Consider the following 27,359-nt stretch of genomic DNA (forward strand, 5'->3'; position numbering starts at 1 on the left):
CAACTTTCAATAATAATATCCTGTTGACTCTGCCACGTTAGAGCTCCTGATTATTTTGCTGCACAGTGACTACAAGCATGTGAAGAGCAAACGACTCATTGTAATAAGTAGATTGGAAATCGGTTTCTTTTCAGGGCCATTAAGTGAGAATTTATAGGCTACAACAATGCACAATGTGGATTTCTTTACAGCAAATAGCGGTATCCGATAATTACCTGTGTGTCTTCAAAAGAAGTTGATGGGCTGTAGTTTATGCACCTGAGGGCTAGAAAGGCTAAGACATGGCCTTCTTCTTTTGCTGTCTCCTGCTGCATAAAAGTGTCTAGATACTGTTCGATTTAAGGTCAACAAAAACAATTTGGCATCACATATCTGGCTAAAACCAATAGAATGTGTCCATCAGAGTAAAACATGATCATTTAAACATCCCGTTATCAGCCCAGATACAGTATATACCAGGCATCCCTACCTCCTTCCTGAGAGGAGGCTGCTTTATTTATTTAGTCATTTACGCTGTGTATGAAATTATCATGCCTTTATTGTGAGCAGCCTTAAACAATGATTAGCTCCTAACCTTCTGCCTTAACCCAGTTTGAACACAGAGGTAGAGTGAAAACCACAGAGAGGGTAGCTATTAATTTTGTGTCCACAAACCCGCCCTCTCATCCTTTTTATCTTCATGTCTACCTTCCTCGACGTGCCTCTCCTTGTTTCCCCCCCCAAAATGTTACCCCCTCTCTCCTGATTCTCATCACTCACTCTCCTTCCATTGAACCTCCCATGTTCAATTGTCTCTTTCTCTCACACCCTTTCTGTCTTTTCTCCTCTTCGTTGTAACACAGCTCAATATAATACAGACCAATATGAGATTTCTTGGTTGATGGAGAGCCACAGCCAATTTTGTGTGTGTGCTGTGTGTGTGTGTGTGTGTGTGTGTGTGTGTGTGTGTGTGTGTGTGTGTGTGTGTGTGTGTGTGTGTGTGTGTGTGTGTGTGTGTGTGTGTGTGTGTGTGTGTGTGTGTGTGTGTGTGTGTGTGTGTGTGTGTGTGTGTGTGTGTGTGTGTGTGTGTGTGTGTGTGTGTGTGTGTGTGTGTGTGTGTGTGTGTGTGTGTGTGTGTGTGTGTGTGTGTGTGTGTGTGTGTGTGTGTGTGTGTGTGTGTGTGTGTGTGTGTGTGTGTGTGTGTCACAATTGCAGCTTTGCAGGCCAGTGGCTGTCGCTCTAATTCCTTTTCTATGGGAGAGAGAGATGCTGGAGATAACAGTGTTATGGGAGCAACTGTACTGGGCTTGTGTTTCAGTGGAGCTTCAATTAAAGTGTACTGGCTCCTGGGAGACGAGTGGTGGCCGTCTGCCATTCTGCAGACACGCACTCTATTCCCAGTGACTGATCGAATGGTTCCACATTATACAACACCGCTTGACAGCACACAGCCTGATGGAAAATAGTGACGGAGGCAGGCACACACACACAAGTAGATGGAGTCAATGGCCTGCAAATAGATGCACACACACAAATTAGCGTGCACACATTTCTGAATCTGCTCTGATTGCAGTTTTAGTCGAGAGGTATTTATTGGTACTATAGGAATACCTATACACTGTATGCTGAAAATTACATTTCATAGATAATGGCAACCCTGCGATGCGCACGGCCGCACCTTCTGAGCAGAAATTACTAAACTTTGTCATTGTTCGACTCGTGGCATCCATATTTTCACCTCGAGTCCAATGTGTGCATATATTTTTATGGTTATTAATCATAGTGGCATCTCATTTTGACTGGCTTATTCCTCAGAGTGTGCAGAATGTTGCTGTCGTGCAACATCAGCTCACTGCCTCCTGGGGAATAAATGTACTTAAGCTGAGAGCCTGTATGACTCTTACATGGCAGCAGCACTGAGTGTATTTCCCTCCTGAGGTCATAAACTAAATCTTAATGTTTACAGCCGTGCAAGTCTAATAAACTGCCGATTCAGAGGGATTTTCTTTAAATGGAAAGTGATCGTCAGCTCAGGCTTTAGGAAAGTTATTGTATAGTTTAAATATTTCTATGTCCTTATTTGTACTGACTAATAATAGAGCGAAGACATGCTAAATTAACTTTTTTATTAGGTATATTAAAGGGGGCTATAATGTATATGTACTATGTGCAGAGAATGGACTTATGATTGCATTGGTTTGCTAAAATCAACTTGTGATACTAATATCAATGTTGTGTTCACTGCTTGTTTCCAACCCGCTTTTAAAAAATCAACTATCGCAGGCCAAATTACAGGCCTTGTTGATTTGCAAACAACAGTCACAGTGTTTTTAAGGCATGGATGAAGAGTAATGAACAGAAAAGAGACAATAATAAAGAAGTATTTCAGAAAATGCTTACCTCTTGGTCCTTCTAGCAGCATTTCTAGAGCTTTCCATCACCTTACATGATGTGAGGCTCATTTGTCTTGGATTTATTGATGTTCAATTTCCCATTAGTTTTCCGAGCATTTCAAGGACTCTTACTGTGGGCTTCAAAGTGCTTTGGAAAAAAAATTACATTTCTGTAACAACTGAGCCACCTGCTGATCGAGATCACGTGATATAATGAAAAAGCTCCATAACAGGTTCAACCGTTCTGTTAACTGATGTTTCCCAGGTCAAGAGTGAACTTGAAGAAGGTTGCAACATGCACATTAATCACTTCGTATGCATATCAAACAGGGAGGGTGACAGTCCAGACTACAGAGGAACAATGCACCATCAGTTTTCAGTGCTGAGAGGGATGGAAAGCAAGACAAAATTCAAAGCTTTGTTCAATCAGCTGCAGTTTAATGGCTTCATATGTTGCAGCTAAGCAGAAAACATTTTATAGCACATCCTTGATGTCTGTGGCAGTTGTTTGTAGAGCCTCTCAGGTGGAGTACAGCTGAACATACACTAATCCAGTGTTTGTCTGGTCTTGTTTTCCACACTGCTGCACAGAGAAGAAGTTGCTTAAACTCTTTACCCTCTATTCTCTCTTTGCTGAGCTGGGATGTGAAACAAACCCAATCCCATGGTTTCTTTTGCTCAGCATACATCCACTGAGTATTCCCCCACTTCACTGGTTACACAAGATAACGTGCCATAAATACACCCAGAGAAGGACTCCATCGGTATCACATAAAAGACGGAGTTTACTCACGTCAGCGCTCCTTAATCTTGACACGTGACAAACGACACTAATTTCCTCTCTTCTTTCCTCCTGCAAGTGCGACACGGTATTGATGATGTAAGCACCTTAGTCTATCTTGCTTGCTTCCAAATTGCCTGAAGTGGCTCCTTATGTAATTGCAGGTTTGAGCAGAGTCGTGTGTGTGTGTGTGTGTGTGTGTGTGTGTGTGTGTGAGTGTTTTTTACACACACACATTTGTACATACCTCTTACAAGTGTTTACAGTTCATTCTGCTGCGGTGTAGTGAGAAGTGTGCCGTAAATTATCCTTAAACAGTCACAGAGACTTGTGACTCTATCAAACCTACACCTTGATTAAGATCTTAAGGGTGTGACAGTAATTACCTGCCAGCTACTCGTCTTAACCACAATGGAGACCCCAGGGAGGGAAGGGGAAAGCTTGAGGTGGAAAAAAAGGAAACAGGGGGGAGAGGGGGGAAATGAATGAAAAGGTATGATTAAGACATAGTTGGAGTGTTAGTGAAAAACAAGAACTAGGGGAATTAGGAGGAGCAAGTGTTGGAGAAAAGGGGGAATATAGTACAAACAGAATTTGATAGGATTTTAGGAGGAAATTAAGGCCTGAGAGAGGATATACCAATTGATAACGTTAAATGGGGAGTTACATGCCAAACCATGTCTCCTTTTAGAGTAATAATACCTTTATCTACTACTGAGATTAATTTGTTTTATCTATAGCAAGGAAACGCCCTTAATGAAATAGAAAGTACACAACACTTCAGGGGAGGCTCTTGCAAATGTAAACTACTCCTTATCTAGTCCGTTCTATTCTTCTGCAAATGCAGACTTTATATGTACATAGAGATAAGGGTTGGGCGTTATTGAAATTCCCATCATGATGACATTGCTTTAAAAAAGGTGTTGGATGGTGACATTTGAGATTGAGACCTACTCTTGAACTCACCACACATATACTGATGTAGTCAACCAAGCATCAATGTTCTGTATGTCTTCAGAGGCCTAACAATGGATTGTCACATCTCCTGTCTTGTTTCTGAATTTCGTCTTCTTTTGTTCCCGTTTTGTCAGGCATTGTAACTCCCATCTTTTCACCTCCTACGAATTAAGGCCTGCATTCAGCCATCAATCACATGACTACAGTCTTAAACAGAACAAGAGAATAAAGAGGCGAGGGCTGTAATCCTTATTTGTCCATCAACTCCCCCTAACTGACTAACAAGCTGAATCAGAGTTAGCTCGGCAGCCATGGGTGGCCTTGTGCTCTGTGAGATTGGTATTTTATTCAGGTTTGATTTCTGTAGCCGTTCTGGTGTATTTGGTTGTCAAAGTGAGGTTCGAAGGTGGTTGGCGCACTACCTGCTTGCCTTTGCGACTGCTGATCCATGAAGACAAACTCATTTTCCCCTCCACCGGTAATGAAGAATGAAATCCTTTTTGTTAACGGCCGTGGGTTTAGCACACAATTGTCTTTACGTCTGTCTGTGCCTAGAGCAGGCCAAGTAGATTTTGCTAAAGTGCCTTGTGTCTCTTCCTGAGACAGATGATTCATTTAAAGAATCATTCAGGCATATGTTGTTAGCTTGCTACCCTTCATATACTGCCTCATGGCTCGCAGTCACACACACACACATACCGTGCCATGTAGAGGTGCATGAATACCTATACATATAGGGCCCTTACCTTAATGAGCTACTTTTCTGTTTTCAGTAATTGCAAAAGCAAAATACAAAGTGCAATTGTATACCACGGCAGCATTAAAGCACCTTATAACAATCAAATCAGATTTGCTTGTTTGAGCTTTTTTATTTAAATCATTACCCCTCATCCCACAGATAAAAATAATCACAGGTAATTAAGTGTGTTTAATCACTTCCCCTCTACACCTTAGTGGAATATACTAACACTATATCTTAAACGTGTCTTATTTTGTGTCTTATGTCATTTTTACTATTTTTTGTTAACCCAATGTTCTTTGTTCTTGTTGTCTTTCCTTGACACGTACATCCGTCCATCCTATCATCCATGGAGGAAATGTCTTCCATTCGGCCAAAATGTTTTACTTAAACTTAAGGATAAACTGCTCAAAGGTCTAAGTCACTGTGACCTGACTAAACCGGCTGTTGGCCATAACTCAATAATTCATATACTTATTATGACAATTTCCTATAAATATGTAATAGGATAAAATAATGAGATTTTAGAAAACTGTAAACTGCAACTGGACTGGTTGGCAGAGCTTCACTTATCATTATTATATTGGCAATGGGATGAATAATTCATCTGCAGTGACAAATCTACAGAAAACCAGCAATTTTATGGTTTTGCTTCAGTTCCACCACTATAGTTAACCTTGTTTCCAATAACCACCAAAGCTCCGACAGCAAAGTTATGGAACGTAGTGACAAACGGAACATCTTAAGAGCCATTTATGTTTTTCCGGAGTTGGTGGAGCCCAAATAAGAGCTTAAACAAGAGTGAGAATTTGATAAACATGTATCAAGTGGCCAGCAGCATGAGAAAATGCCACTCCTTTTAGGTCATTTTATGTCAACATTGTGCAACAATGTGCAACGTATTCCGTTGCCCCAAAGTGCCAAGATAAATCCAGTTAATGCTTAGGAATTCCAAAAGAGTGAAATAGAATTACCATTTCTTCTGTAACCTGCTTCTTTTCTGTCTTTTTACACTCCTGCGCTCCTGGCCCCTGTAATTTGGTGATCTTCCCCTCAGGTTGGCAATTAAGCATCCTCAGGTTTTCTGATAGCACCTCATATCTCGTAGAGGGAGTGATTATCATACAGTAGGTGCTTGAGGAAAAAACTGATTTGCATTTCTGTCAGTACTTCAGTCAGCTTTCCCTAGACTCGCCCCTTCCACTCAGCAGAAGCAGAAGAAGCCAGGGTTGTTAACAGAAGGATATATAATAGCCCTTCATTAGAGTACTGGCTCATATCCAGCCTACCTGAGTTTCATCTGATCTAATTGATACTTCCTTTCCTGCAAACCTGGGTCAAATAGCACTTGTAAATTATTCAGTGTTTATTTTAACCTACATAGAGTACTAGATAGGTAAGGAGACGTTTCCACTAAATAGATGCTGTAATACTTTTCTTAGATATTTTTTTTTTGTCTTCTGTTTGTTGCTTAACTTTACACACATTAGTTTAAACGGTATTTTGAAATTATATACAGCGTTTCTTGAACCATCCATACTTTCTTTCACATTCCTGCCCTCTTCATGTGTCTCCGTCCTTCCTACCTCCCTTGTTTCCATCTGTAGCAGTGTTTTGCACTTCTTCTTGGTCCTGATGTTGTTTTCCTATCATAGCTCCCACTCTTTTTCCTCCTCTTTTGGCAACAGTAAGTAAATTATATATGCCCAGCAGGTGTTTCTGTATGGCCGCCAGGGCTTATACCTGACATTTTTCTACAATAACATTCAAAAAGACAGGAAATACTAACAGTCCCTTATCATACCCCTTAATACTGTGGAATAGGGAAGAAGAGATGATTGATATCTCTGGAAACACTGTTCAATTGTTTGCACAAAAAGCCTTCTGCAGCATCTGATGTTTCCCGTGGCAATAAAGGGGTCAGTACTTATCCCTGTGTACTTCTTGTGGCAGCCAGTTTTCCCCTCCCAATTGGCTGGGGTTGGTGTAGGAGGCAACGCTGCCATCCAGTAACATGGCAGATGTCTCTCACTGTGTGATTACTCAGTGTCAAGTAGGCGGTGAAAACAGGTGACACGTTTATTTGGGAGGCGTTTGACGATTAGTCATCGTTTGTGCAAATGTTCCCTCTCTTCACTTTCACTTCCCAAACAGACCGGTCTTGGTTTAAATAAATAAAAAGCCTGTTGCCTCACATTGCCTTCAAGTTCTTTGGCAACCTCAGCCCGTTTCACTCCCACACCAGTAGACTGCACCGTACAAAATTACTCCAGTTATCTATTTAGACAAAAGAGCCTATTGTCGCATGGAAAACCGATGAGTATCACAACTATCTAACGCCTTGCTCTTCAATGCAAAAGCAGCAAGAATGGTGCTGGAGCACTACAGTCCAGTCCGTGTGTAGTGTACTTATGTAACACTTACTGTACTCTCTACAGTCATCTGTCTACTACAGTCCGGCTTTAGTCTGTAGAGGACAACTTCTGCAGCCTCCCACTAACCCAATTTTAAAGGCAGTCTGTCTACATTTAATAGGCCAAATGTTTTTTTTACGTTTTAGGTCCATCCAGGACATTTGAACATGTGCTGCAAAGCTCCTTTACCAAACTGCTACTTAATCAATATATAAAGGTTTGTACATTGTTCATGAACTCAAATATATACTGAGTTTCCAGTCATTTGTTCCACTGATATACTTCTGTAAACTTTATCTTAACGCAAACATAAGATCGTTTTGTGAGCTCTAATGGAATGTTTAAATTGATATAATTAGTCTGTTATTCAGTTGATTAACAGAAACGTACTATTTTGATAACTGATTAATTGTTTCAATCATGTGTTTAATGTGAATATTTTTGAATTTCAGTCTGTTGAAGACCTCAACTGGGGCGTATTGAGGTTGTGATGTAGATTATTTTCACAATTTTGGAAAAAAAAAAAAAAGCAAAATATCTCCTAACCAAATTGCTTTATAAACATCATCCACAGCTTTTGTTTGGAGGCAGCATTCACAAGTTTAAAACCAGGCTAGTACAGAAACAACTGCTCCGTGATTTAATAATAATAATAAAAAAAGACTGCTTGATTATAGGAGGGGCGCTCCTAATATTGAAGATCATCAAGTGGCAATCCAAACAGATCACATCTCAAGCATATCAGGTGTCTGAGACACCTGTCTGCTCCAGATTAACTACCCTCTGCGATCCCAATGTCTGTTGACCCAGTAGTTGTAAACCTACAGGTAGAGATGAGTGTTCTTCAGCAAAGACACACAGAGAGCATCGTTATCCTGTCGTTCAGGCGGTCACAGGCGGTGTCATGTGCGTATGATTTGAACACACGTGCACACACATAAAGCTTGAACCACTGTGCTCTATCTGGAGGGCATGCTGGGACACGGGGCCCTGTTGCAGCGGCAGATATGGCAGTGTTGATGGCTAATGAATGTATATGGTAGATTCCACCCCCCAGGTAATACTTGACTAAAATCTCTAGAGTGTCTTCCTAGATCTACAGCACATATGTTGATTAATATTCATTATATGACTCCTCCGTTGCCTACAGATGCCCCCCTCTATATCCGCTGGGACCTATACAACACTAACAATACATCCATTTACTCACAGCCGGATTGATGCATTGCGTGCTTGACTGTGTGCTGTGCTAAGGTTAAGGTGTCTAGCCCAAGGGCGATGTGGTGTAGCGGTGGCAGGTATGGCCCTGCTGGGAATTCAGGAACCTCGTCATGTATTCAGACCCCCAGCTGGTAAATACACGTTTAATGCTACAGAGTCAGCAGGGGCGAGCGATGTGCACAGAATACACGATCACTTCAAGTGATTTACTTTGAAGAGACGAAGGTGTGAGGGACTGAAAGGAAGATTCTCCGAGTCAGCAAATGGAGACTGTACCCTGCCTTACCCTATATGAAAACTAACTCTAAACTCCAGTGAGGAGTATCACGTTTCAGATTCAGCAGTTTCTTGCCAGATATTGCAGAATTATTATATTAAAAGATGAAATTGCTAAAGGCCGTATTTTGCTATTGTATCCCATAGTTTTCCAAACTGATTTGGAAGCCTCGAACACTCGAGTCAGTAGGCCTTTCGGCATTTGACTTCATATTCATATTTAAAACAAAAATATCCTAAAATCTTTTGTTTATTTTAAGATATAGGTTAGTTTACTGATAAGATTATTTTGGTGCTATCAATATACAACTCCTACCTCTGTTCCACTGTGATGAATGAGATCACACAAAGATGTAAATGTTTAACTGGAGACTGAAATATTGCTTTTCTTTTATTTTTCCATTATTGGTAACATTAAGTTTACTATTATAATTTGTTTACCTTATTCTGTATATGCCTGGGGGCAGAACAGTATGCCAAACACATCATTAGCTGATATTGTTCATTAAATAAGGAATGTCTTAGCACAAATCTGGCTTTTTATTCATCTATTACATTTTAATTTGGAGTAAATTTTCCAATGTTAATCTGATTTTCATTCTTATTTTAGCCCGGTTTTGGCTTCCACCAACTTGTGAGAGACGAATATGGCTTATGAGCTGTTAAAAGCTTTGCTGTGTTCACCTGCTCATCACTGATTTTGCCTGTCTAGTGTTTGGTGCTGGGCAGATGGGGAAGAGTGGATTCTTTTTAGCTTTTTCTTTGTAAAGGCACTAATGAGAACACTGAGTGAACTATAACAGTGAAGTTTTGGCCCGTAAATCTAAACAATAAGTGTAAATATGCTAAAATGTTGCTTCCACCTGAAGGAAACCGCATCGGAGTCAGATGAAATGACTAGATTTTTGTCATAACAGATGCCCTCTTTTACTTTACACATAAGTCCTTTTTCCGGTCTACATGTGCTCAGGGCCATCCAATCTCTGTACTCCCAAAGCGAGAGCTGTGTCCGGGTCCTCGGCAGCACGTCGGACCGTTTTCCGGTGAGGGTTGGCCTCCGCCAGGGCTGCGCTTTGTCACCAATCCTGTTTGTGATATTCATGGACAGGATTTCGAGGCGTAGTCGTGGGGGAGGGGGTTTGCAGTTCGGTGGGCTAAGGATTGCACCACTGCTTTTTGCAGATGATGTGGTCCTAATGGCTTCATCGGTCTGTGACCTTCAGCACTCACTGGATCGGTTCGCGGCCGAGTGTGAAGCGGCTGGGATGAGGATCAGCACCTCCAAATCTGAGGCCATGGTTCTCAGCAGGAAACCGATGGATTGTCCACTCCAGGTAGGGAATGAAGCCTTACCCCAAGTGAAGGAGTTCAAGTATCTCGGGGTCTTGTTCTCGAGTGAGGGAACAATGGAGCGTGAGATGGGCCGGAGAATCGGAGCAGCGGGAGCGGTACTGCAGTCGCTTTACCGCACCGTTGTGACGAAAAGAGAGCTGAGCCAGAAGGCAAAGCTCTCTGTCTACCGGGCCATCTTCGTTCCTACCCTCACCTATGGTCATGAAGGATGGGTCATGACCGAAAGAACGAGATCGCGGATACAAGCGGCCGAAATGGGATTTCTCCACAGGGTGGCTGGCATCTCCCTTAGGGATAAGGTGAGAAGTTCAGTCATCCGGGAGGGACTCGGAGTAGAACCGCTGCTCCTTCGCGTTGAAAGGAGCCAGTTGAGGTGGTTCGGGCACCTAGTGAGGATGCCACCTGGGCGCCTCCCTAGGGAGGTGTTCCAGGCACGTCCAGCCGGGAAGAGACCGAGGGGTAGACCTAGGACCAGGTGGAGGGATTATATCTCTTCACTGGCCTGGGAGCGCCTTGGAATCCCCCAGTCAGAGCTGGTTGATGTGGCCAGGGAAAGGAAAGTTTGGGGCTCTCTGCTGGAGCTGTTACCTCCGCGACCCTGACGGAAAAGCGGGAGAAGATGGATGGATGGATGGATGGATAAGTCCTTTTTCATAAACAAATGTTGATTTTTGCAGCTTTCAGCGCAAAAGCACTTTTGTAGCATTTTGTGCTGACATTCAACAGTCATACAGGGTGCACACAGATTCTAATTTTCCCACCGACAATAAACAACATAGCTTGTGGCACTGCGACCACAAAACACCATGTCTGTTGAGTGAGCAAAATAATGCTCCTCTTTTTTGCCTGGATATTCTCACTCTATAGCAGTTACTATGCTGTTGCTATCCTTATCTGTATTGCACTCTCCTCCCACACAAATTGAATGCAACAAGTTCACTCCTGTTGTCTGGGGGTTGTATAAATGCATTGTGGGAAATTTATTGAAAAGCCAAAGCAGAGCCAGATAAGGCAGTTTGAGTAAGAGTGGCTACGGCAAAATGTACCTCGCCCATAATAACTCCCAGAAAGCATTGAAAATCACAGACATTGAGTTTATCCAGGGTAAGACATTTCCATTCACATCAAATGATTGAAATATCATACCAAATAACTTCCATCTGATTTAAGATATCAAAAGATTTTTTCTCTCTGCAACGTCTTGATTTTTTAATAATATTCAACATAGAAAAAAACTCTAGACTGACTGTTTGACGACACTGCAGATGCAGGTCCTTAGGTTTCTTGCTTTATAAAAATAGTGTTAGTATGAGTATGGGGAATTTCTAAACAAAATGTGTTTTAACCGCTTTTTATGTATGTTTTTGGGACCTCAGAATCTCAATTCAGCTCATTAATGTAATTGTCAACTCTGTGTACTTCCTATTTGTGTAAGACTTGTTAGGGGTCCAAACTAAAACCAGGATGTGTTGGGGTGTTTCTACATTTTGTGCTTCTCAGAGAAAAAAATGTTTGCAAACAATCTCAACGAAAAGCAATCCTTCTTACAACACCCACGCAACAAACACACTAAGAAATGTGCCTTAACCCGTGCACATACTGTATGCATACAAAGGAGAATATACACACACAAAACAACCATTTTTCGCAAACACTTGTACAAGTACTAATAGCTTGCATGCACCGGCGTAACTAATTGTTTGTAGAATTGATTTCTTATTTAATTACCAGACAAGCAAATTAGTTTAAACTTGAAATCCCAGAGCCACTCAAAGGGAATTAAAGTGTTTTCCAAAAGTTTTCAGTAGAGAGGAAAATGAAATTATCTTTTCATGGTGATTGTTTATGTCGCTGAATTGAAGGCGTTGTGCTTCCACCATGGGTTTATTTGCTGAATGTACACAGTGTCTCCCCAAAGAGAATTGTGAGGGCTTCCTTCCTACTTGCATCCCCTACACAGAGACAATGTACATTTTCAATACAGCATCTTCCCAAAACTGCTACTCAATTCTGAGAGCTGCTTCTTTAATTTGTCACTGTGTGAAAAATGAATATGTTGCCCTCAGTGTAAATGGTGCCCTTCAGGGACAGAACAGATGCACAAGTTAGATTTAATGGAAATTGAGGAAAACACAAAGAAAATGTCTTCGGCTTCCCTTTTCATCACTTTGCAACGCATTTTATTGTTTTGTTAAAATTACAGTTATTTTCCATATATTATTTTCCAATCACATCAAATAAAAAATGATTAAACGCCAATACGCATTATAAATGTGCAGTAAGAGATATCTCCAACCATTTTTTGTCCATGCTAAAAACAACGCTGATATGTTTGTTTCCCATACTGTACGACTATCTAGCAGCATAATGGGCTAAGAATGAGTCATTCTGTTGCCCAACCAAAAGTAGGCAGCTTTTGCATCATGCCCTTTGTCTATTTCAAGGCTCTCCCACATAAGAAGGCAATGCCCTCCCCATTCCCAGCCATTCTTGTTCTTATCAATTTTAAAATATATTGAGTGCTATAATTCATTACTCATCTATTGCTAGTACAACTTGTTCAGCTGGCCTTCGTGACGCCTATTAGCCTGCAAGCTTTTTATTTGTCCACATGTCGGTTCATGAAGGGTCATGTTTTTTCCAAACACCAAGAACCTAAGAGGAACAAGGTGTAGAGAAAGGATTAAATGTGTGTTTAATTGCTAAAGGTGCAACTTTTAGCATATCAGGCTAAGAAACTTACCACCTAGCCTACAACTGTTCTTCAATGTTATTTAAAGTCCTAGTTACCTAAGACAACTTGGAGACTTTCTCTGTAAAATAAACAACTTTTAAGACCGTCTTAGCACATTTTTAATACTTATTCAGACCATCAAGTGCATATCAAAGCACTTTTTTACAATATCTTTCGCATTCAAGTCAGCTAAAAAAAGTAAATCACAGACTATGTTTTCAAGCAACACAAGAAGCTAATGTTAGTTCGATTAGCTACTGCATGAAATAATCAGACAGCGACATGTGTCAATTTAATATGTTGCTTGCTAGAAATGAGACACCTGCCATTGTTCTTCTCTTTTCAGAATCAAGGGCCCAATTGTTTAAAAAAAATCCAAGAATTTCAAGTGCTAACAAATGATAAAATTGTTGTTATAAAGTGTGTCCTGTGACTGCTACACTAGAAATAAGAGTTGTCAGTGTTTCTGAGCCAATTGAGCCATGTGCTGTCGTCATTATTCACCAACAGTTCTCAAGGCTGGAAAAGAGAAAACCACTGAGTGAAATACATTGTGACCTCTTCCTTTTTGTGAGCCCCACTTCCCTGCGACATCACTGCAGTCCTCGCTGCTGTCGAGTCATCATATTTGAGCGGAAAATGAGATTCGCTGTGCCACGAAGACTGATGATCCCCTTTAACCTCAGCTACTGAAGCTCTCGGTTCCAAAATAGCATACAAGCCTTTTTGTCTACGCTCTTTGAAGGCCTCTCGTATCTTATGTTTAAGTGCTGTTGACTTTGAACATGCCCTGTCCCAGTCTTCATAGGCCGCCGTATCAGCTGAGCGTCTTGAGGGGGATCGCCTTCTTCAAGTACCCTCAAAGAACACTCCACAAGCATATCCCAAGGGCAAATTGGATAACGCTGTGGTAAAAGACTTGCTTTCTTCACGTGAGCGGTACATCATTGGCTTAGGAATATGTACTAGAATCAGGAAATTTGGGAAGGATGCTAATTTTAATCTGTCTGGTAGCGTTGGTTACATTGCATGTATTAGGTTCAAGCAATTACATTTCTAACTAACATAGTTTGGAATAAGAATGTTAAAATACTTTGATGCTGAGAAACCACGAGCCAAATGTGCGTCATTAACCCACACACAAACTGGTATTTATAAAGAGAGAATTGTCACACTTTACGCATACCACAGCAAGCAGAGTATTATATAATGTAGTGGAGACATCATTTGTTTTGGTAATTAGTTAATATAATTAATTTCCTCTTTTTATTCCACACTACACAGCAGTCTATAAGAGGCCAATGAAAGGGCATTATTTTATTACTAGGCGGTTATTATTACAACTTATCCTTCAATGTGAAGTCTTTTTTTGTGCTATAAACTATTCTGGAGATCAACGATGATGAGATACTTCTGATGATAACAGGGTGATAAATGTATGATATGAGCTCATCGTGTGTTTGAATAAAAACGGGGACAGAGCTGGCTGCTGTCAGATGATCCAGCTGTACCGGCGTCATCATACTGGACGTCGCTTCAAGTGACGCTCCAAGGAAATGACGTCCCATTGCTCTTAAAACTAATTTCCTTGCTTCCTCTTTCTTCGCGTGGTTTCCTTGCATCTCTCCGTGCATCCCTGGTGGGAGGGACTAATGTGCAAGGAAAAGACGCAAGTAAGGGATGCAGGGATGCAATTTAAGAGAAGTGAGAAGTATATCACTTATAATATATAAATGAAATGCTTTAAGATTGCTTCCTGGCATGTGGTGAACTGTGGGAGTGGAGATCAGTGTGCCCAGTTTCACAGTTATGATCATTTTAAAAAAACCCAAGCAGGCTTATAAATATTATCAAAAAGAGTGGATGCATATCTTTGTGCTTTTTAATCTACAGTGTGAACGTACACTGAGTTCAATATATTTGGCCCTTGATTGGAAAGTCTGGTTTATTCTAATAACAACATTACTATTTTGCCATTTATTCTTCTTATATGATGTCTGTGCAAAGTTAAGCCCCCAAATCTGCATGCATCGGGGAAAATATTGGGTTAATAAATGGGTTTCAGAGGTTCATGTAACCAGGTTTGTGCAGGTAAACATAGCCACTTGTATGTTTGTGGTTATTATAGAGGCGAGTTTCTTAGGGAGAGAAAGATTAAGAGAGTTATGAAGAGGAATAGAATATTACAGTCTGACATAGCGGGAGAGAAAGTGAGAGAGTGGAAGAATCTCATAGACGGGAAGAAAAACAATTCTCTGGGAACACAATGCCGGATGGCATGCTCCAGCTAAATAAATTATCACGGGGGCTATTTTTAAGCTGAAGTGTAAATGCAGTAATCCTTGGAGCAGGAGCTGTGAAGAGCCAACACACAGACGCCACATCAGGGAATACAGCTCTGCCTTTATCTCCCCCTCCTGTTCCTGTCTCTCTTCCCTCTCTCCCTCTCTGTTTTTCTTCCCATACACACACATCCTCCAATCCCAGCTCCTTTTATGTTTTCTTGCTTTTTCCCCTCTTCGTTTTTCTCTTTCTTTTCTCCCCTGCCTTTCAAATGGTAAAAGCCTCCTTTCTGTGTCAGAGTATTTTGCTTATCACTGAGCCCTCTATTGGGACTCCACTGAGGTCTATTGTAATAAACAATAACAGACTTTGAACAAGACAGGGAGGGGAAACATGTAAGTGGCACGGAAAGAAGCGGCAGTCAGAGGATATTAGGCCACAGTGGGTCATTCTGTAACTTGCAAACAAATCTTTCTAAGCGGGTGTTTTGTTTCAAAGTCCCTCAGGGAGAATGTTGTCGGGCAGAGGGACCTCTCTCTAAGAAGTCACGATTTCTTGGTATGGGAGAACATTTTGTGTTTAATAGCATGTAATGAGATGTCGTTTATCACCTTTCCCTGGCTGTGGTTTCACAAGGTTAATGACGAAGTACCCAGGCTCTCGACTGTGTACTATTCCTCAGGTATTTATCAGTGTCAGCAGGAGCCCGGGAGCTGGGGGCCGTTCAGAGTGCTTTCACTCAGTGTGTCCACATGTCTTTACCTCATCTTCACTTTCCTTTGTCTCTTAGCTCTGTGTCACTCCACCTTGTCCCTTTGTCACTCTTTTCCTCGATTTGTTATACACTTGAGAATTTAAAAAATGTAGCCTAGGGCTTGGCAATATGGATAAAAGATTCTATATTCTATATATACAGTATATATGTATATATATATATATATATATATATATATATATATATATATATATATACATATATATATATATATATATATATATATATATATACATATATATATATATATATATATATATATATATATATATATATATTGAAATACTTAGGGCTGCAACTAAATCATTTAAAATCATTTTGTTTGCAGAAACTATGACTGAAACCGTTTGTCAGCAAAAGTGTCATGAGACGCCACAGACGTCGTTAAGCATTGTGACTGTTTTATCATGCAAAATTGTTTACGGAAAAGAACGAGGATTAAATGTAGTTTAAAAATATGAAGTATTTTCCTCAGCTGCAGGAGGACTCAGAATAACTAACTAAGGAACAATAAAACAACAGGTCTGGAGGAGATATTTTGGCTAGATTCTGATGAGTAAAAAATACCAGTTTTTACGGAACAGTTTAATCGTCGTTTTTGGGCTAAAATAAGATTTAATGCCCAAATGTGTTGTTTTTTCTATCATCACCCAAAGCTAGCATAGCATTCACAAACAATGATGCAGTGTCCACCGATCTCTGAAAAGTAAAACTACAGAATTTAGGAAAATTCATTATTTCGCTTTCCTGCTTGGAAAAAGACAAGATAATTGATACCACTCTCAAATCTGTGCTGTTAATATGAATATGATATTGGTGATCATGTTAGCTTAGCTGAAAAGATTGGAAAGAGGGTAAAAAAGGTCACAATTACCACCTACCAGCACCTGATAAGTTAATTATTAACACATTCATGTCTCTCTAAAATATATATATTGTATATTGGCCAAAAAGTTGGAGCAATTCTTTTATTTTTTATGTCCATCAGTATTTCTACAATAAGTGATAAGCTGTTTAGTGTTGCTTTTTTCAGTCGACGGGAAGTATTTCAGGAGCTGAAAATGACAAAATAGTGTTGCCATGTTTTTAAACCATATCCACCACAATTATTGTTATTGAGCAAATTGCACCATTAATGCCAGCATTGTCATTTAACACCATGGTCCATCTGAAGGCATCCCTCCTCAAATGTCCACTTGTGTAAACTGAGCTTTCACCCACGTAAACTTGCTAACAAAAACATATTGTAGATACATGCTGACATCAGCCGAGTGCCTTGTTTTTACTGTTCCACTTTTTGCTCCTTTGCATCGGCATCTTAAAGCCCTGAAGGACATGACAGCCCTGTTTCTGGAGAAATATCCTGCATGATAGAGCAGCTCACCAAAGAAATGTGACTGAGCTTGGTTTCAATGTCCCCTGCTGAGCAACTAAACGAAGTTAAGGCATGGAGGCAAGATCTCTGTGCGTGCGTGCGTGTGTGTGTGCGTGTTGGCAGGTGCCACTGGAAAAGGCTTGGTAGCAAACAAATCCAACTTGACACGCAACTGGAATAGCAGAATACAAGCACTTTCAGAAGCGCCACTCCTTTGTCTTTTGCTATGCATAAAATAAATGTATTTAGTAAACCTCGCTGAGTTACGTTGATGAGAGGCGCGGGCTTTAGAGAGATAGATGGAGAGAGCGAGAGGGGGTAAAACTTCCCGTCAGTTGTTTATGTTGTTGAAATCAGGGCAGGAGAAGAAGCAGGCGCGCTCGCTCGGATCCGCAGAATAAGATGACCTATTTTGAACACACGCTGGGAGACGAGGCACTCTGAACCTTATCTGAACAACACAGAGGCGCAGAACTCTACATATATTGTGTGCTCCTCATCAGCGTCCCCTCATAACTTATCAAACTTTAATTTAGATTCATTTATGATGTAGCTGTACTCCATGACCCCTCCGTTTCAACAACCTCTGCTGGACGCCTTTGAGTCAGACGGACAGTAGACTATTCATATCACTCTATGAATCAATAACAAGCGTTTTTCCATGAGGTTATTAGCCTAGGGAAGTTAACCTTCATGAACCAAGCTGATCATGCCAGTAAGATTGTGTATCAAAGGTCACTGGGTTGTATTTATATTCTAATTGTTGCCTTTATCCCAACCACCCTTTGTGGATGTCGGGTGACTCCACATCTCACAAAATATGTCCAATGCCAATATTCAATACAAGCAAACCTTATGAATAGTGTTGTTTACCATGATAAGATTAAATGTACATGAAATCAACCTTTTATATGTTTTTTGCATCTTTTACCTCTTCAATCTTTCTTAAAATGCTTAAAATGCGTTTCCTCACTCAGGCTATAATCTGGAACAAGACTTATACTTCATTATTAAGAGTGACAAACCAAAACGTTGGGAGCTGTTGTGCTAAGTAGTTTTGGCTTAGTAATATTTTTTTCTCTATTCTCTATTTTGTACATTTCTGAGTTGTTGGTGATTAGTGGTCATGAGGCGTGTCTTTTTCGCGGTGTGTGAACTTTGTTTCAGGCATCTAGGGCTAACAGACTCCCTTGTTCTCAGAGAATCACCACTTATAAAAATAAGGACTTTTCATCTTCATCTTCCAACAAGGCCAGGGTTTTCATTGTGACCTGTGCTCCTTTTTTCCAACACAGGAAGGTTTCCAATCAAAGCTTAATTTGTTATTGTCATCAAATCCCATTTCATGCGTTAATACTGGCAAATTATATTCCTCATTGGCAACGGTGGCACAGGAGACTGAGGTGTGTGTGTGTGTGTGTGTGTGTGTGTGTGTGTGTGTGTGTGTGTGTGTGTGTGTGTGTGTGTGTGTGTGTGTGTGTGTGTGTGTGTGTGTGTGTGTGTGTGTGTGTGTGTGTGTGTGTGTGTGTGTGTGTGTGTGTGTGTGTGTGTGTGTGTGTGTGTGTGTGTGTGTGTGTGTGTGTGTGTGTGTGTGTGTGTGTGTGTGTGTGACCACTCATGCGTGATCGCGTGGCAATGACACTGAATCCTTGTGTGAATTACGCTGCGGAAGAAGTACATTAATAATAGATCAACTCTCCCTTTGTTTGCGACGTAAACGTGATGAGTGGGCCTTGTAATTGGTTAGTTTAATAACTGGGGACAAACCAACAGTTCTGTGCCTCTCATTCAAACACACACATGCAATTACACACCACAGAAACATGCTGAAATTGTAATTCTGTGTCAGACGCTGGAACACACAGACACACAGACACCACACTCATGTCAGGGAGGCATTCAAACTCTGGCCTGTTTAATTTAGGTTAGGCAGATTATAGTAATTATGTTAAAGAAAAGAGTTTTCGAGAGTAATTTGCCCTTTTCCGTCCTTGAAAAATGGAACAGTTCTAGCTGAAGGATTATCATATTCATATTTTTCTCCAGCTTGGAAAATATGTTTGCATAAATGTTGTGAAAACACCAACACTTTTATTGTTTTGCTTGGTTTTATGGCAACAATAATCTCTTTGATCATCCAAACCACACCCATAACTGTAAGCTATCCTTTGTATTGAGGTGCGGAGCATGGCAATTATGTGTTTGCGTGTGTGTAAGGGACACAGAGTTTGTGTGTGTGGCAGCCAATAGAAGCGTAGTGACTTCTATATATATTAGAAACACAGTGTGTCATTGAACTGCACCTCTGCTCTCTGTTCAGCGGTGCCTCTGAATAATGTGTGTGATGGAGAGAGTCAAATGTAAACTACCCATGAAATTAAGAGTCAGAACAGAGTTTTCTGTGTTCCTATGATGGTGCAAATGTTGCCGTGTGACAATGCAAACTGTCCTTGAATTGAAGATGCAGACCTGGAGACATTCCTGTGTGCGCATATGTGTGCATAACGTGTGTGTGAGGAAGCAGAAAGCAGTGCTCTGAGTATTCTCAGTATTCTCCGGAGACAGGGGAGGGGGATTTGACGAATCTTTCGAACATACTGGGCGCTTGCCAAGGCCCACCTATGTCTGTAATGAATTTCAGCCTTTTGTGGTGTGTGGTCCCTCTGCACTGATAAGCCCTGGCACTAATACAGTTAACATGGAGTGTGTGTGGGGTGTGTGTGCTGACATGGTGTTTACATGCTCTTGATCAGAAGTAGCTTATTGAATTTCGGTGTTAGTCAATAGTCATGATTTATATTACGGGGTCGAATTTGCATGACCAATTTTGTGTGTTATAGTAGCCAAGCAGTGTTTTAGTATCGTCCTTAAGCACATTTTTCGGGTTTTTCAAGTAATCCTGTTTTATGGTAATTCATATTATCTACTCAGCTACAACCACAACTAGCCAAAACTTCTTAACTTGAACAGAGTTATTTATTCCACATTTAAAAACATTTAAAAAAGAGACATCACCAGGTCAGGTTGGATGAATGAATAGTAAAAGGGCTGACAATTACCTTCACAGGTGCCACAGAAATATTTATATTTTATTTTATACCATAAGTACATTTCAGCCAATAGTTGTTCTGCTTCTCTATGCTGGATGACTTTTACTGAACCAAGTTTCTAAACCTCAAAATGTTCTTACCTTGCACAGTCGTGAAGGAATAATATAAGAAAATCAGTTTTCTGTCACCAAGCACTGCAACCACACACCCATCCACACACACACATGCTGTTGTCAGAGTCGGGCTGGCATGTATCTTTGTGCCTTGTCATCACATGCTCCGACTGAGCTCTAAATGTCACTTGTCTCTCTCCGCTTCATCTGCCAGACTCATTCTCCTTGTCTTCTGTGTGTGTGTGTGTGTGTGTCTGTGTGTCTGTGTGTGTGTGTGTGTGTGATGGACACAGCACTGTCTACCACCTCCCTCTGTACGGCGCTTGCAAGCACAATGATGCTCCCTGCATTGATTTTTTTTCCTGACATTTTATAATTATGTCCCCTCTCTTTTTATTCGTCCTCTCCCTCCCTCCTTCTCTCTTTTATCCTGTCTCTCTTATCTCCCCTCTCTCTTCTATTTTTCTAATTCCATCCCCCTGATCCATTTTTATGCCTCACTGTGCCCATGCTTGTTATCTCGGCCCTTTCTCTTTCTTTTCCTGTTTGATCTCAACTTCTTAATTTCCTCTCTCATCTACGTCACTCGGCTCGGTTGGGGTTTCGGCCTGCTCTTTCTGTTATGGCTTTCATTGTTTCTCTTTTGCGCTCCTGTTTTCATCTTATATTTCCCTTTCTTGTCATTGCTGATTTTTCTCATCCTCTTCCTCTTTCTGACAGGAGCATTGTTTCTCTGTTTCAAACCCCCCAACCCTCCTTTCTGTTATTTTTGCTCATTAATTCTCTATCTTTTTCTTCTGCAGCCTCTCTGGAGTGCACTCCGTCTTCACCATAGACTGACTGAGGAGGACTACCCAGTCATAAAAAGGACAAGGACATCCACCGCCTTGCCCGCATAACAACGCCCAATATGTGATCAACAGACTTCTTCCAGGAACAATCTCAGCTCTCTATCACCTTTGGTCTTCATCTTTATCCAATCTAGGAAAAACTCTTCTTCCAAGCCACTCCTGAGAAGCTCCCACAAGTTCTGACTCGCAGTCCAAATACTCCTTACAGCTTCCTGGAATCAGACCAATAGTTTCCATTGCAGGCGCCCTGTCTCCTTTTCATTTCTGACCTTTGCAGAAAGACCTTCAGTAGACCTCTCACGCTATAACTCCCACAATTCTCTCAGAATCACTCCCTTTTTCTCAAGAAACACGCAGCCAAGCCCTCCCAACAAAAATTCAGACCCAAGTTTTAACATTAGCCTTGGCTGGCTTTCCTTAAAGCGTTGTTACAGGGGATAATCTGTGCATTATTAGTGATTAATAGACATTTTCTGTGTGTGCTTATTGATTTCAAGGGAAACCTACCCCACCCTTACAGTTAAAAGTAACATCTATAATCTACTCCTTCATGCAAACGCAGTCTCTTGGTCTGTTTGTGTAATCTTAGGTCCTTCATTGTACCACATAAGTGTGTATTTCCTCCCATGAGTACTACTTGTGCTTGGGCTGAGCCTCTGCTTTTACTGAGAACTTTCAGTAGTTGCAACATAATGACAACAATACAGCTCTCCTTCCCTAATTGCAAATGGATGACCAATCAACACAACCATTGTGTGTTTCTGTGCTCTCATTCTGTGCATAGGTTCTGTAAAAGATGTCCTGGTGAAGTATCGGTATCGCTGCCCACTTTTTGCCCTCTATATATTCTGAATCACTTAGGGTAGACATTTTCCCTGAGAGAACTTCCCTGTGAAAACAAACAACAGTTGGGGAATAAACACTGAACCTGGCATCACATTAGGTACGGTTAAGTTGGCTCCTCCGAAATGAACGACATCGCTGTGAAAAGCAATCTGAAGGAGATGAAGCAAAAAATGGGATGAACTGAAGGAAATTCCCTTGGTGTTCCTAAAAGCCTTGTGCTAGTAGATAAACCGGGAAAAGGGAGTGGCTGAAAGGAGAAAAGGAACAGGCACATCAGAAGGGCTTCGAGATGCTTCAACTTGAAACTCTGTTCTGCTAATGAGGAGAGAAAGAGAAGAAAAGACACATCACAGATAACAAAAGAAGAAGCTTTTTCATATCCTCCCCTCTGTATTGCTGACTCTTTTATTGCTTTGTCTGCTTTCCATCTCACTGCTTGAAACTATTTTTAGATGAGATGTATTGAAAATAGTCTAGAAAGGAGACGTGCTGTGCGCAAAAGCTCATCATGAAGATGTTGTCTGTCAGTCTATTAGAAAAATACACTGTATTCTATTTATCTATGTTGAAAAACTCTAAATCTCTGCTGTCTATGTGAATAATGGCCACTCACTGTTAATATTATAGGTATTTTAACTGCACTTAAAAGCACATACAAAACAGCTGTTACCCGGACCATCATCAATTTCTTTTATGAGTGTAAATACATATAATCCTGAATCCGTTATAACGACCTCTCAATATCTGATGCTGAAGTGTGATAATCATCAAAAGCTCATCTCATATCCACGCTGGTGTAGCATGAGCTGTTGTCATGGTAACAACATCTTTTCTCTTCCTGGATGGGAGCTGTCAATCAGTGTAGCATAAAATAGCTGCTGCGGTTGGAGCAGGGAGGAAAAAAGGGGGTCAGCAACGGGCCCCGAGAGCCATTGGGTTTTAATGGTATTTCATTTGTACACTGGCCCCTCTGTGTCCAGCTATTCATTGTTTGGATAGCAGCTGTAGCCTAATGCGGCAAGGACCCGTGAGCAGATTGAATGGTATTGATCAGTTCTTCGGACATGCATTTGGTCCTCCAGGAATCCAAAAGCCTCAAGGTGTGTGTGTGTGTGTGTGTGTGTGTGTGTGTGTGTGTGTGTGTGTGTGTGTGTGTGTGTGTGTTGTGTGTGTGTGTGTGTGTGTGTGTGTGTGTGTGTGTGTGTGTGTGTGTGTGTGTGTGTGTGTGTGTGTGTGTGTGTGTGTGTGTGTGTGTGTGTGTGTGTGTGTGTGTGTGTGTGTGTGTGTGTGTGTGTGTGTGTGTGTGTGTGTGTGTGTGTGTGTCAGTCTCATAGGAATGGAGTTGTTCAGGCTAAAACACAAGTGGCTATTTCATGGTCGGGTGGAGATGCCATGTCCATGTCTGTCAAGGCCACAAGAGGAAGGAGTTTGGGGGGCGGGGGGGGGCTGAAGATTCTGTTAAGTTGGAATATCTCTACCACTCGATTTCAGTTTGGAAGCTGTCAATATGTGAACTGTGAGAAATGGTTTGCAGTGGCAAAAGGTTGGTTAGTTTACCACCTGGCTTTATGTATGCTAATGACCTTAAGCAGGAGCCTGACTCTAACATTAGTATTTTCATTAATATGATGTGTCGTAATTGATGATGAAATTGTGAAAAACAGATTCAATATGACCTTTCATTGGTGACGAAAGAAGACTATGGCATTTAAGTTTATACACAGTATGGTGTATCATATATGAATCTACAGTCAACAGCCTGGTAGCTTAGCTTCACTTAGCATAATAACTGGAAAAAGGGTAACAGCTAACAAAAGGTCATGCTCTTCTGTTCTAATATCCACGCAAAAAGGAAAATATATCTTTTTAAACCTTCTTCATTCGCTTTCTTGCCGAGAGTTATATTATAAGTCAATACCACTTTTATTTTTGTTCATTAAATATAAAGCTACAACCAGCCATCAGTAAACTTAGCATAAATTGAAGAATGGCTTTGTGTAGAGGTATTACAATTTGCCACATTCTTTAATTCTTAATGCGTACAAAAACTGAAGGAAAAAGTGCATATTGACAAAGCCAGGTTAGTTGTATCCAGTCTATAAACCAAGCTAATCTACTGCTGAGTACAGCGAATATTTAGTAAAAATCATCACATTTAAGTCAGTGAAAGAAATACAAAAATATTCCAAAATACAAACTTCTTTATATTTAACTTTTTGCTTGGATTTGGTCAGAAGTATTACAAATCTGCACATAAGAGCCTGACAAAACCAAGGTCCATGCATTCCGAAAATCTTGTTGGAAAAGCCCACAAGGCTGACTTCTTGTGATCTTACAGATAACAACCACTTGCATTGAATTTCATCATACTTTTGATTGTGGCCCTGTAAAGAAAGTACTGTGTCTGTGTTCTCACTCATTTGCAATTCTACACTCCAATGTGGTTGTAAAGGATTATTGAAAGTGTTGGTGTCCAAATGTATTCTCTCAAAGACTCTTTGAAATTAAATTTTGACAAATTTCATGCAGCTAGTCTAAACTTTGGGTCAAGGCCTAAAATTGCTTGCAGGCTCTCCACTAAATAATAAATGTAGCAGTGTCTTTTGGTGATCCCAGGCTACACCACTATAATAACCCTGGATGTATGCAGTGAAGAGTTGATTTCTTATTGTTACTCTACAGAGAGTGTGCTGGCTCCCTACATACAGACAGGGAGCAACGGAATTCTCCTCCAGGGCCATATGAAAAAACAGTGTTTCTGGCTCTTGTATCCAGGTATAACCAGCTTGAGATTTGGCAACTGTGCCAAGATCTCCACTGACTTGCCTGCACTGGTTAAGCCCATAGAGTCTACGTTTGGCACGCAAACATGGACACTGATACACTGATACACCAGAAAATGGCAGGCTAACTCTCACACACATTGCACAACAATTTTCAAACATGCTGGGACGCACGTTCGACAGACACAAACCCAGACTTACAAGCATATACATGGTGACACTATATACATACATATTTCTCAACAAATTATCAGGCAGCCGCTCACGGGTTTCACAATAGTTATGCAAAAACAAACTAGAAGCAAACATGTAAGTAACAACGTTAACACAATCCAAAATCGAGGACTAGAAATCTAAAAATGTTCTGCCATGTTGACAGCATGTTTGTTTTTGTAACCAACTGGCATGCAGACCAAGTCTCTACTCCCAATCCAGCTACATACTGTATAAGGTGCCTAATGATGGATATTAATGATGATATTGATATCATGAGTGTATATATAATAAACAGATTAATCTTCATGTATAATTTGTTCTCTGTTTATTTTGTGTTGAATTGGTGCTCTAGGATGTTGCAACTCCTTCTAAATCAGCTCACAGGTGTGTTTGTGTGTTTGTCTTTCTGTGTGTACATCTACGCACTTGCAGCAGACTGAGTTTGCAAAACAGATTACCTGTGACAGATGTTGTGGCTGAAGAGGTGTGACGTTGCAGTTTTGGCTGCCTCCATGGGGCCTCTGGACCCTGCAGGAGACGCTGTAGATAACAACTAAAGATTACTGCATGTGAGTTTTATTAGTCATTCACAAAGGTAAAATATAGCTTGTTATATTCTACTTTTTCACAGACAGCGGCGATAGCCAAATAAACTAGATTTCAAAGTCAATGTTAAGGCAAATAGCCTATTCCTTAAGTTTAAGTGAAATTATTATGAATTATATCATTTAGAATTGAAACAAAAAAATGATTTCAACGTTCATTGTAGCCAGAGCCAGAAGACTGTTAGGCTAGCTTAGCCTAAAGACGAAACAAGGATGGCTATCCTGGCAAAAAACGAACTGAAGTTTTCTGAAGTGTTTTTTTACTGAGGGTTTACATGCAGGAAGATTTTGGGCCACAAGCAGTGACAATTTAGTGAGCTTGGGGCACAGTCAGAGCCTGTCCCCCGGTTTTTAGTCTTTATGCTAAGCTACCCTCATGTTGGCTCTAGCTTCATATTGAACCGACAGACACGAGAGCGATATCAGTTTTCCTGTCCAAGCCAGGGAAAGGAAGTAAAGAACTGTATTTCCCAAAGTGTGGCTTTTCCTTGAAAAAATAATGTGTTGATCATTTATAGATGAGTTATAAGACATGATCTAGCTAAAAAGGCAAGTTTATGCTAGAGGCAGATGTACACAAGTCAAAGAAATTTGCCACTCCCTGGATAACTAAAAGCTGTTGTGGCAGATAGCATTTGACTGATTTGGGCTTTATTCAACTATTTATTAACTATTGAAAAAGCCATGTTTTATATAGTACTTCTTGTTCTTTTAATGACTGGAAGGAACTGGTTGCATAAGAAACATGGTCTTAATTCTGAGAAAACTAATTATACCAAGGTGTAATGATTAATCCCACAGTGAAATTGATACCAGCAAAGACTAAACAGTACTCCTGCTACACGTGCTGGAGGGTGGGGTGAGGTAGCATGGGGAGGTGGATAACAGGCGTGAGGGATGAAGAGAAAGAGAGATATGACAGAAAATCGCTAGCACTCAGTCCCCTGCCTGCCTCTCCTGAGACCTGCAACACACACCCTCAGCACTCTGGGCTCTTACCGCCTGCCTGCATGAGGATTTTTTATTTTTTATTTGTGTGTCTGCAAAATCCCCTCCAATGTTTTCTCACTTTTCTGTGTCCCTCTTTCCTGTCTTTCACTTTTGCTGCTCCACTTCTATCCATCACTTATTCTGTGTGAGCCAGCATCTGTTTCTTAAATATTATTTTCTCATCCATTCTCTGGTGTCTTTTTACTGCTTCATAGTTTTTAACCGTGTCTATTTCTATAACCTTGTTTTCTTTGTGGCTGTGGGTACTCCTATACCACTTTCTTCTTCTTTGTTCATTGGCATTATCTCTCTCTTTTTCTGTATTGATGTAGCCTCCCTCTCTTGTGTCTCTGAATCATGGCAAGCCTGACTGTTGCGCATAATGCTCTGCATTCCCATCCTCCTCCGTCACACATTCATGTTGAGCACAAGCAGGCGGCTTTATGAATTAAACATCTTAGACTGTGCACACGCTGAGCCCCTTTGGAGTGTCAGGATGAGCACTGGTACTCAAATAGGGGGCTTTGGCCACACACCGTGAGTGTTCATCTGTGTGTATTTCTGATACGCAGTACTTGAGACAGTATCACATAGAGCAGCAAGGGTTATCATATCTGTTTTCCTT

At 40.8% G+C, this 27,359-nt stretch overlaps 1 protein-coding gene across 1 annotated transcript in view; it reads left to right on the forward strand.

Moving 5' to 3' along the window:
* Positions 1-25,445, forward strand: part of samd12 (sterile alpha motif domain containing 12) — a 93,369-nt gene extending 67,924 nt beyond the window's left edge. The window contains exon 5 of the mRNA XM_063899939.1: positions 21,247-25,445. Coding sequence (XP_063756009.1) covers positions 21,247-21,278 — 32 coding nt within the window. The 3' untranslated portion in view covers positions 21,279-25,445. The remainder of the gene's footprint in view (positions 1-21,246) is intronic.
* Positions 25,446-27,359: the final 1,914 nt, after the last annotated feature.

This window comes from Eleginops maclovinus, chromosome 13 (assembly GCF_036324505.1).
Source record: "Eleginops maclovinus isolate JMC-PN-2008 ecotype Puerto Natales chromosome 13, JC_Emac_rtc_rv5, whole genome shotgun sequence".
NCBI lineage: Eukaryota > Metazoa > Chordata > Actinopteri > Perciformes > Eleginopidae > Eleginops > Eleginops maclovinus.